The sequence below is a fragment of the Garra rufa genome, chromosome 19, assembly GCF_049309525.1.
Source record: "Garra rufa chromosome 19, GarRuf1.0, whole genome shotgun sequence".
In the NCBI taxonomy this organism is placed as follows: Eukaryota; Metazoa; Chordata; class Actinopteri; order Cypriniformes; family Cyprinidae; genus Garra; species Garra rufa.
Genome location: NC_133379.1, coordinates 32,424,014 through 32,436,155, shown reverse-complemented (window position 1 = coordinate 32,436,155; position 12,142 = coordinate 32,424,014). Strand labels below are relative to the sequence as shown.

Here is a 12,142-nt window from a genome sequence, read left to right as displayed (position 1 = left end):
TGCATAGCAAATCAGAATATTAGAATATTGATTTCCAAAGGATCATGTGACATTGAAAACTGGAGTAATGATGCTAAAAATTCAGCTTTGAAATCACAGGAATAAATTACATCTTAAAATATATTCAAATAAAAAGTTATTTTAAATAGCAGAAAATATTTCACAATTTTACTGTTTTGCTGTACTCAAATAATCAAATAACTGCAGGCTTGGTGAGCAGAAGAGACTTCTTTAAAAAACATTAAAAATCAAAAAACATTTGACTGGTAGTGTATATATAACATTTCGGTGAGCAAAACGTAATAAAAATATCCTCAACAGTGTAAGAATAAAAAAAATACGGGCTAAATAAAAAATAAAGTAAATACTAATTAAAAGCAAAAATAAGATAATAAACAAAAATAGATAGATTAAAAATAAATAATAATAAAATTCCTTGAGGAAAAGTACTTCCATGTTGGCCTTTTTTATATCAAATATATATATATATATATTTTTATATCAGACGTCTTTGAATGTATAGATAGATAGATAGATAGATAGATTTAATGGTTATTACAGTTCACTAATAAACAATATTCCATTATTCAACAAAATACAATAGATCAAAACATTCATTTTCGAGGTTAATGAACTCAAACCCGTGCTGAACCCATGTGCAAAGGCCGACACAGATGACGTCTCCCCCCTAGCTCTTTGCTGATTGGTCGAACCTATCGTCATTCAGTGGCAACGCACGTCGTCACACAGGAACGAAAGGAGGCGGTCAAACCAAGATGGCGTTCCGCGATGAAGCAGGAAATATACTCGGTTTTCAGTAAATCTCCTCATCTGAGAGCGTTGCTCGGAGCTTGTATGTCCGAGGACAAGTGAGAGACTTATTCGGAGACTGAAGACAGAGCAGATACTGGTAAGGACACCGGTGGGACACGCAGGGACAGTTTGAGGGGCGGTGGCAGAGGAAGTCGGGCCCTGTTAGGTCGCTTCACTAACCTGAACTGAAACAAAACTAGACAGTTGTTTTTCACCAGAAGTCTTGATACATTTCCGTCCTTAAAGTCTAGCTCTTTGGATTTAGGTCGTAAACCATTTCGTTGTTTTAATTATATGACAGACAGAAAAGGAGAAAATCGCAGTAGCTTGGTTTGGAGCCAGGCAGAAATATGTGTCATCATCCAGTTTTAACATCAAACAAACTAGTCACAAGACTGTTTCATCAGTATATCTAAAGATTTATTGTTGTGAATTGAATTGAACTGGTATTCGACTCATCTATGTTATTGTCTGTATTAATTTCTTGTTTTTATTATTGCGCAACAGATCTGTTAGCTGAATGCTGCATGTTAACAGACTGGTTATGATTTTTTTTTTTTGATCAGCTGTTATGCTTTTTATGTAAGAGTTCATGGGTGGTGAAATGACCTCAAACCGGTTTTATCGGCCTGTTTGTCAGCATGACATAGTTTTGTTCTATTTCCCTAGTTATGCTAACATAGATTGTCACTTGTGCTTAGTTTATTGGTGTGTTTTAGGTTGTAAACTTCCTGTACATGTAGAAGCTTATCTCTTTACAGTTTCATTTTAAGAAAGTCCAATAAATGCTTGTAATTTAATGCTGTTAGACTGTGCTGTGATAATATTTTTTCTCAGCTGATTTGGAAGTAACCAATAATACACATATGGGTCAAAGACCTTAAGATGTCCACATCAAAAGAAATTTACAAAAGTGATTTTATGTCAGTAGAAAACACATTAAATGTGTCTACTTTTAAGGTTTCAAATAAGTTTTTGGAGAATAACATGTCAACATCTGGTCGAAATAATGTTATATTGTCATTCAGTGGAACACAATATTTATGTAAAAAACAACATGTTTATTCTGACTTGTACATATTAAAATAAATAAAAGAATAAGGGAGCATATTAAATTTTATTGTTTAAAATTAGTAAAAAGGTATTACTGGCAAATGGCCAAAACCTAGGATAGTGGCACATTTTAAAAATGTAGAATTGCAACTAATTAGTATTTGGGGAAAGTAATTTGTCTTTTAGTATGTCAGAAATTGATTTTTGTTGTAAATATGCCTGACAAGATTGTTGCACTGAATTACATTTTAGTGGGTGTCTTCTTTACATTAGGGAAATGTATGATATTTATTTTTTGCTTACAAAAACAAAAATGCAATTAAATGAAACACAAAACTTTTACTTTTTTTTTTTTTTTTTTGAAAAGCAGTATAACACTTACTGTTTTTATGCTTAAACCTTTTCTTTGTCTTTGACCCATATACATAATTTTATTTTTTGGATGGTCATCGCTAGACAATGAAAACATAATATGCATTATTATTATTATTCTGCATTATTATTATTCCATATTTGTTGTGGGCATGTCTAACTGTTTCACACAATTAATACAAACAATATGCTAAAAACATATTTTTTAAAAGTGACAGTAAATACACTACCAGTCAAAAGTTTTTGAACAGTAAGTTTTTTTTAAAGGGTCTTCTGCTCTCCAAGCCTGCATTTATTTAATCCAGTTTTTGATGAATAGAAAGAGCCAAAGATCAGCATTTATCTGAAGTAAAGAGCTTTTGTAACATTATACACTATACTATTCAAGAGTCAGTATAATTTTTTTTTGAGAACAAAATGATTGAAAATATTAATTTTATTTAGCAAGGATGCTTTAAATTGATCAAAAGTGATGATAAATACATTTATAATGTAACAAGATTTTTATTTTAGATAAATGCTGTTCTTCTGAACTTTCTGTTTTTCCAGAGAAACTTGAAAAAATTCCATTCCGCTGTTTTCAACATAATAATAAATAATTTTTGAGCAGCAAATCAGAATATTAAAATGATTTCTGAAGGCTCCGTTATTTTAAATAGTAAAAATATTTCACAATTTTTGCTGTACTTCGGATCAAATAAATGCAGGCTTGATGAGCAGAAGAGGCTTTTTTAAAAAACAAAATCTTACAGTTAAAAAACTTTTGACTGGAAGTGTATATTAATAATGTTGGAGAAGATTTTCTATTTCAGATCAATTCCGGTCTTTTCAACTAGTATAGAATAATGGCTGCTGATGCTGCTGACAATTTTTGCTGCTGATTTGCCATCACAGATAAATTACATTTTCAAATATATCAAATTAGAAAACTGTTATATAAATTGGAACAATATTTCACAATATTGCAGATTTAGTTGTATTTTTAATAAAGCCTTGGAAAGAGTTTCAGAATTTTATTGGTCGCTCAAATATAGGTCAAACGGATTACTGGTCAAATCTCTGGTGTTTCATTGGTTATGACATAGATTCAGTTTGATTTGTATGATTCTTTATATTTAATATTGGTAGTTAAATTACTACACATGAATAGCTAATGAAGTTTAATTTAAATAGTGCATTTCAATAGTGACACAAATATCTTTAGTATTTGTATCTCAGCCAGTTCTGACAGATTAAAAATGATACTTATGAAGTATTAGATAATTATAGTTTTCATGTTCCAAAATGTGTGGAGAAAGGCAAAGTACGAGGGAGAAAAAAATAGATAACTGACTGCAGTTTGTGTGAATTTATGTTGTTTGTCTCTTTCTTTAGTTACTCTAAATGGCTGCGAGGAAGTCTGGATCAGATACCCACAACAACGGTGAGTCAGCCAATCATCTGTCCTGTTTGTTTCGTTGTTTTTTTATAGACCATAAAGTAAAAATACAGGGTAAATAAACGACTAATTTTAAAATAAATTGTTTTCTTCTTTGTTTGATATTCAAGGACCCGTCAGCTACCTTGATGATGTTCCTTTCAAGCTCAATGAGAAATTCCGCTGTCCCTCAAAAGTGGGTCTTCCCATTGGCTTCTGTTTGTCTGATTGTAATTCCATTCTTTCAGATCTGCAAGTAAGTCAAATTTCTCTTTAACTTTCCCTTACACAAGTGTTTTTGTCAGAAATAGGCCTAATTAATGCTTTGCTTTACTCTTCAGTATGACTTTAGTCTAGAGAAGCGGAGCGTTCAGTGGGGGGAAGAACTCGCCAAAGCGCGAGCTGCTGAAGCCCGAGCAGCGGAAGCCGCTCGAACGGACTCTGAAAACGAAAGACAGGCTGCCGCTCAGGATGCAGATGTCGGATTGGTTGGTGGGAAGAAAGCGCGCCCCTCTGATGAGCAGGATGTTGTACCACCAGCATTGAACCCGGTTTTAGCTGGCCTACGCCACAACGCAATCCTCATGCCTCTCCCAGCCCCGTCTTTTGGACCGACACGACCAGCACCAAGCAACCCGGCCCCGCAGAGTCTAAACTTAGCTGACTTTGAACGAGAGGAGGACCCTTTTGACAAACTTGAGCTTAAAACACTGGACGACAAAGAGGAGTTGCGGAGTATCCTGCAGAGCCAACCGCAGTCGTCCGTATCACCGCCTCAGCTTCCTTCAGCCGAACACCGCCCCGCTTCTCCCAGTAATAATTCTCCTCTTCAGGGCAAAGCAGGAATCTTCCATAAACCCAATGGACTTGTTGGACTGCTAGACTTAGACCGGGGTGGGGTTGTGGGAACCCCCTGTGGACAGATTGATGCCGACCGCCCATGTAACATTCGCTCATTGACTTTTCCCAAGCTTTCTGATCCAGGAGACTCCCCCTCCGAACCGCCTCTCAGCGTTTACCCAATAGCCCAACCACGCAGCTTATTCAATGGCACGCCACCATCCCTGCAGAGAACAGCATCTAATACAAACACAACACTCCCACAAGAGCAACCTGTCTTCCCTCAGAATGGGACACAGAAGCAGGTATCGTAACATAGGCGGAAACATTTGCCTGTCAGTGTTAAGTGTCAGCATGTAAAATAGCCAATGCAGGCTCATTGGGAAAACATACCTGTGGTGACTTTTTTGCAAATGATATTGCATAGCTTCTTGCATGTTTTGCGACGCTTTAAAGGGATAGTTCATACAAAAATGAAAACTCTCTGATTACTTAATCATCCTCAAGCCATCCTAGGTGTATATGGATTTCTTCTTTCAGACGAAAAAATAGGAGTTATATATATAACCGTGGACAAACCAGTCTTAAGTTGCACAGGTATATTTGTAGTAGGGGTGCACGATTAATCGCACGATGTTGTGAGGTGCGTTTAGTCAATGAAGCCGGTACTTTGATTAGTAGTAAATCTCCATCACGTGCGTTCAGCTGGGTTCAGCTGGAGCATTCAGAGGCGTAAATCACTGACAAGCTACGCCAAATCGTGCTCAAAATCGAATGTGTCTCTGTGTATTAATTGCCGTTCCAGCTGAATGCACGTGATGGAGATTTACTACTAATCAAAGTACCGGCTTCATTGTCTAGACGCGCCTTACAACATCGTGCGATTAATCGTGCAGCCCTAATTTGTAGCAATAGCCAATAATATATTGTATGGGTCAAAATTATAATTTTTTTCTTTTATGCCAAAAATTATTAGGATATCAAGTCATTGTTCCATGAAGAAATTTTGTACATTTCCTACCATAAATATTAGTAATATGCATTGTTAGGAACTTCATTTGGACAACTTTGAAGGTGATTTTCTCAATATTTAGAATTTTTTCACCCTCAGATTCCAAATTTTTCAAATAGTTGTATCTTAGACAAATATTGTCTTATCCTAACAAACCATACATCAATTGAAATCTTATTTAAATTTGTTCAGATAATTTATGAATCTCAATTTAAAAAAAAATTACCCTTATGACTGATTTTGTGGTCTAGTGTCACATATTAAAAAATGTCCTGGCTTTTCAAAGCTTTATAATGGCAGTGAATGGGTGTTGAGATTTTGAAGCCCAAAAAAGTGCACCCATCCATCATAAAAAGTATGATGCAGCATAAGTTCTGGTGAGAATATGCTAGTTTCACGAAAACCAAGTTTTGTTTACAGCAAAGAAAAAACGGTTTTGTACTACTAATTACAGTAGTAACAGGCAGCAGAAGCTAGATGGATATTAAATGGCTAGATGGATATTTTTCTCATACAAATTCATCGCTTCACTTCAGAAGGCTTTTATTAACCCCTGGAGCCACTTTTATGATGGATGGATACACTTTATTGGACTTCAAAATCTCAACACTCATTCACTGCCATTATAAAACTTGGAAAAGCCAGGACATTTTTTAATGTAACTCTGATTGTATTCGTCTGAAAGTCATAAACACTTAGTAACACAAGTAAATCATGGTGCAATTTTCATTTTTTGGAGAACTATCCCTTTAAGAGTGAAATGTTAGGTGAGTAGCATTAAAAGTACATTCAGTTTAGCCAAAACTCTTTGAGCTGTTTATTTAGGATTTACATACATGTACTGGTTACATTTGTTGGTGTTTTACTGCAACTACTAGTCATTTAAGCTTCACTTCCATTAATTGTTTGTATAGGTGCGTTTTTGGAGATTTGCACAAATGTAGGCAGAGACGTTTTCCCAATGAGCCTGGGTTGAAACTCTTTAAACTGATTTTCTCTGTACCATCTTTGCAGTCAAACCCCATCACAGTGACTAACCATCCACCTGCTGCCACATTCCAACTCGGCCTCTCTCCCAGCGAACGACAGTGTGTGGAGACCATTGTGGGCATGGGTTACTCCTACGAGGGTGTTCTCAAAGCCATGCAGAGACAAGGACAGAATGTGGAACAGGTCACTTTTTAACTTGATTATTTTTTTTTTAGGGATGCACCAAAATGAAAATTCTTTGCCGAAGCCGAACAAAATTAAACACTGGTTCGAAGGCCAATTAATGAACACGATTTTTCATGTTTTTTTCCTATGTATTTTGCCAATTTTTTCACTATTGCATAAATTAAATTGCCAAAACATGCTTTTCACAGGTTTGCTTTGCTTTTCAAAAAAAAAATTAAAAATCAATTACAAAACAACAATTTAAAAATATTTACTTAACACTGAACATGTTTTACATTCTAGTAGACATTATAGCCTACCAACAAAGCACAATTTTACTTAAAATTAATAAGTTAGTGAAATAATATTCTTTGGCCATTTTTAAGACCGCCTTATTGAATACGCCATTTGCTTTTTAATGTACAAATAAATGCAGCCTTGCAGAGCAAAGGAGAATGTTAAAATAAATGTTTTAATAGAGCTGTTGTAATGATTATCTTTTTTTTGTCTTTTTTATTTTGATATACAGAACAACAGTAGAAATACAATGCTAACATTTATGAATGTTGACTTTTATTTTGGTGGAAACCCAAAAGAAGACCTCAGTACTATTTTTTGCTGACAGCAGCAGATTTATGAATGATTCTCATTACACTGTTTCAGCGTAGATTTTCCTCTCGCTCTGGACTTTGAACCCTGACTAACAAGCTTGTGCACAGCTGTCAGAATACACACTATTATTTTATTAGACAAAATAACGTTCCATAGTTTATTTACTAATGGTTTAAGCCCATTTTGTGATTTCAGTCATCATACAGTAGCCAGCAACAACCACACCTTTCTCTTCTTATCGAAGACATTCGATGCAGGACAAACAGTCTCTCGCTGCTGGTTCTTGTAATGAGTTTTGTGTCTTTCTCAGACAGTTTTAATTGCTTCCACACTGCCGACATGTTTGCTGCATTAGTGCGCACTTCTATTTGATCGTGTCACATCATTGTTCGGTATAATTTATTTGGCCTTTTGACTTATTCGAACACCAAAAAACTTTTTTCGCTATTTTGGGCCGAATAATTTTGGTTGCCGAGCATTTGGTGCATCTCTATTATTTTTAGTACAAGTCTGTGATACTGTTGTTTACGTAAACAAACTTTTTACGCCATTTGTCTCATTCATAGGTTCTGGAATACCTATTTACTCACAGTCGACTGTGCGATCGAGGTTTTGATGCGACTGCTGTGGAGGAGTGCTTGGAGATGTACCAAGGCTCAGAGGAAAAGGTGGGTGAATCCTAGCAGCAACAAATACACACAGACTGAATTCTACTACAATCTACTATCTACTATCTAATTAGAATATACATTTGCATGTGTCTGGTGGTTTTTGTACTTATTCAGCATTCTCTCTCCTCAGGCGTTGGAGTTTCTGCAGCTGATGTCTCGGTTTGGTGAAATGGGCTTTGAGAGGGACACTATTAAAGAGGTACTGCTTGTGCACAATAACGACCAGGACAAGGCGCTGGAGGATCTGATGGCCCGAGCAGCTGCGAGCTGAGCCCCGAGAGTCTCCCCTCCTGTGGCCAGCCCTCCTTTGGTTTTCAGAGGGGGTCTTGGCTGTGGAAGGATGGGATTCTCTTATCTCTAAGACAACTGATTTTGTACCCTAATAAAGATATACCTCTTGGGGTAGGGATTGATGGCACCACCCAATGGTGCATTCATCCCTCCTCAGCTGTATGTCTGTTAAGTGATCTTAGAATGGTGATAAGTGGGAGGAGCCGAATTCTCTTCCGAGAATCGGTATTGGCTAGTGTCTCTATTGCCATGGTGACAGGCTAGAAATGGGCGGCGCTTGAGAAACAGAACTGAGCGGAGCCCCACTGACAAAATATGGACTTGGAGTGACACTCGAAGCTATTACGCTGCCATCTCCCGCTGCTGGACGCAGGCTTTCGAAAGTGAAACCTGAACACTCATAAACACAACCCATGACAGAACAGAGATCCCACAGAAGTGCCCTCTCTCTATTCTTTCTCTGCTGTTTGTTTGTTCATACGTTGTTTATATGTTTCGACGGGCGGAAACACTTTATCTTTCTTCATTTGTCCCTTTTTGGGATCGTGTTTCTTTGCTCTTTGATTAGGAACTGCTTTAACAGAACTAATCAAGTTATGTAAGTTCACCGAAAGGAAAAAAAAACTGCAGTAAACTTTTGCCCAGTTGGCTTTTGCACTGGAACGAACACATTTGGCAAGAGTAATTGGCAAGTTCGGCTGGAGCTGCGAAATTTAATCGTTGCCGCCATATTTTCAAACAATTGACATTCGAATACTGCACAGGCACACTGAATCACAGATGTTAATATAAACATATTTAAAAATCTGTAAAGATACACTGTCGGTTTCCATCTGTAATAAAGAAATTGAGAAAATTAACATACATATGAGGTTAACACATTAATATGAGGTTTATTCTGAAATCTGTTGAAAAGGCAGATGACTGTATAGAAGCATGGACTCAAAAGTTTGGGGTTAGTATGATTTGTTTATCTTTTTTTTAATAAAAATTCAAATTTATATTCAGCAAGGATGCATTTTAATTGATCTGGAATGACAAAAACAAATCAAATATTAGAAATGTTTCTAGAGCAGCAAATCAGCATATTACAATGATTTCTTCATGATTATATGACCCTCAAGACTGTTTGATAACTGAAAATGCAGCTTTGCATCACAAGAATAAATTAAATCTTAATATGTATTACAATACAAAACCTTTATATTAGATTGTAATAACATTTCTCAATATTACTGTTTTTACTGTATTTTTAGTCAAATAAGTGCATCCTTGGTGAGCATAAGAGACTTCTTTTTAGAAAACCTTAACAAATCATACCAAACTCAAACCTTTGAATGATAGTGTTTATGATAGTTGTGCAATAGAATGATCTGAAGGCGAGACTGTGAATGCTTGTGGCACATTAGAAACTGTTTGAATGGCCTTTTAGAGCTTCGGTCACCAGAGAAAACCTGTAGGTCTGTTCAAATATCTCCACATTACCTCATAAGGGATTGACCAACTTGCTTAATAGAAAAGATACTGGCTCCCTCCTCAGAGGAATGCAGGAAAATACGCAGAACTCTGAAGTATAGGAACTTTACTGATGTAACAAATTAACTTAACCTACTTCGGCAGGTCCAGTGTCTGACCTCATAGTCTTAATACTGACTTTTGACCTCTGATTATCCAGTCCAGGTCATATTCCAATCAAAAATCTAATTTTTTTTTTTTTTTTTTTTTGCATTGTCACATTATTTTCATAAGAATTAAATGTAAGTTTATTTTGTGTGTTTTGACTGATTTTTTTTGCAACAAATATATATTTCAGTATCATTGCAGTAATTTTATTATAATTAATAATAAAAACTACACTATATATCTATATATACATATATATCGGTGAATTTCCATCACGCCAATGCATTTAGGTTGAGGTGTAGATTTTTATAATGCCTCTGCTGCAAGAGACTCTCATTTGATAGCGGCCTTTAGTTGTAAAAGACTTTTACCTGGTATAACATGACACTGAAAACCTTGATTAAGATCTATTAAGCACTTTCCTCTGAGATGGGAGAAATTATAAGAATTACATATGACACATATGATATTCCCCTTGGACCAGGGAGTACATAGAGGTCACTGGGTAGCTCATCTGGCCATTCATGAATAAATGTTTTATTATTTAGCAACCAGACGTGCATTATTATTTTTTATTTTCTTAATTTTCACCATTATAGGAACAAAAATAGCCTCTTGAGCTCACTTTTCATGTGCAATATGTTTTCACCAGTGTTGAGTCAAAATAATCAAATAGTCACTGATGTGAGTGAACTTATGGTCACCCTGAATGAAAAGAATCAAAAGAAAAAAACAAGAAGTTAACTTTGCATTAAAAAAATCTTTTTTTATATACAGTTGAAGTCAAAAGTTTACATACACCTTGCAGAATCTGCTAAATGTTAATTATTTTACCAAAATAAGAGGGATCATACAAAATGCATGTTATTTTTTGTTTAGGACTGACCTGAATAAGATATTTCGCATAAAAGACATTTACATATAGTCTACAAGAGAAAATAATAGTTGAAAAATCCTTCAGGGTCACACAAATTCTTTGGTTTTTCAGCATTTTTGTGTATTTGAAGCCTTTTCAACAACTACTGTATGATTTTGAGATCCATCTTTTTACACTGAGGACAACTGAGAGACTCGTATGCAACTATTACAGAAGGTTCAAACACTTACTGATGCTTCAGAAGGAAAAACTATGCATTAGGAGCCAGGGGTGTAAACTTTTGAACATAATGAAGATTTGTACATTTTTCTTATTTTGCCTAAATATCTTATTTTTTTATGTCGTACTTCCAATACTTGCATAAATATACAAGACAAAATAAGTTAAATTTACAATGATCTTCAAATTCAAAACGTTTTCACCACCCGGCTCTTAATGCATCATGTTTTCTTCTGAAGCATCAGGGAAATTCTTAGGGAATCGTATACAACAATTACAGAAGGTTCAAACAAACCTTCTGTAATTGTTGTATATGAGTCCCTAAGAATTTGTGGGACCTGAAGAACAGCAAGCAGTTTATCTGTTCAGGACAAACAAGGGACTCATGAACAACTATCACTAAACAAAAAAGGAAAAAACACAGCTGTGGATCATTTAAGTAACAACACAGTATTAGGAATCAAGTGTATGTAAACTTTTGAACAGGTTCATTTTTATAAATTCGACTATTATTTTCTGTTGTGGACTAAAAACAACTTTTAGATGAAATATCTTATTCAAGTCAGTACTAAATAAAAACTAACATGCATTTTGTATGATCCCTCTTATTTTGGTAAAATAATTAACATTTTGCAGACTCTGCAAGGTGTATGCAAACCTTTGACTTCAACTGTGTATATACAGTTTAAGGTAACTACAAAAATCACAATCACATATATTCATATTCTATAAAAGCATAAATATTATGAATTTGGTTGAAATGAAAAATTAAATGACAAAATGAATGGCCCTAAAATTGTCTTGATGCAAAATTATTTTTTCTTTTGGTTTTAGGATGAAATATGATCTGCATATGTTCTTGACAGATTTCGAGAGTTTCACCTATCCCGTAAAGGACTGATTATTCAAAAGAAGTAACATGGTGTACAGGGTTCTTCCTCATCTACTTTTTGTAACAGCTTCGCTCAGTCTTGGCTAAACAGGCTAGAAAAGGCTGAAAAGAATACAGCAAACACACTGCTGGCTGCATCACAAAAGAGCATTCTGTCCTGGAGCGAGTCAGCGCTCAAATGCAGATCTATTGTTCTAAGTGTAAATGGGGAAACGTCCTGATGTACAGCTAGAGAACCTGATGGACAGGTAGAGCAGATTGGATGACTTAATGATACTGAGATCTGTTGCTCTTA

The 12,142-nt window shown here is 35.4% G+C and overlaps 1 protein-coding gene across 1 annotated transcript; it reads left to right on the top strand.

The window, feature by feature from the left end:
* Window positions 1–759: 759 nt before the first annotated feature.
* Window positions 760–9,096, top strand: ubap1 (ubiquitin associated protein 1). Its single transcript, XM_073824295.1, has 7 exons — window positions 760–910; window positions 3,613–3,661; window positions 3,787–3,911; window positions 3,997–4,800; window positions 6,522–6,680; window positions 7,841–7,942; window positions 8,076–9,096. Exons 2-7 carry the CDS (start codon window positions 3,622–3,624, stop codon window positions 8,214–8,216), a joined length of 1,371 nt encoding a protein of 456 aa, XP_073680396.1. The 5' UTR covers window positions 760–910; window positions 3,613–3,621; the 3' UTR covers window positions 8,217–9,096.
* The last annotated feature ends 3,046 nt before the right edge of the window (window positions 9,097–12,142 follow it).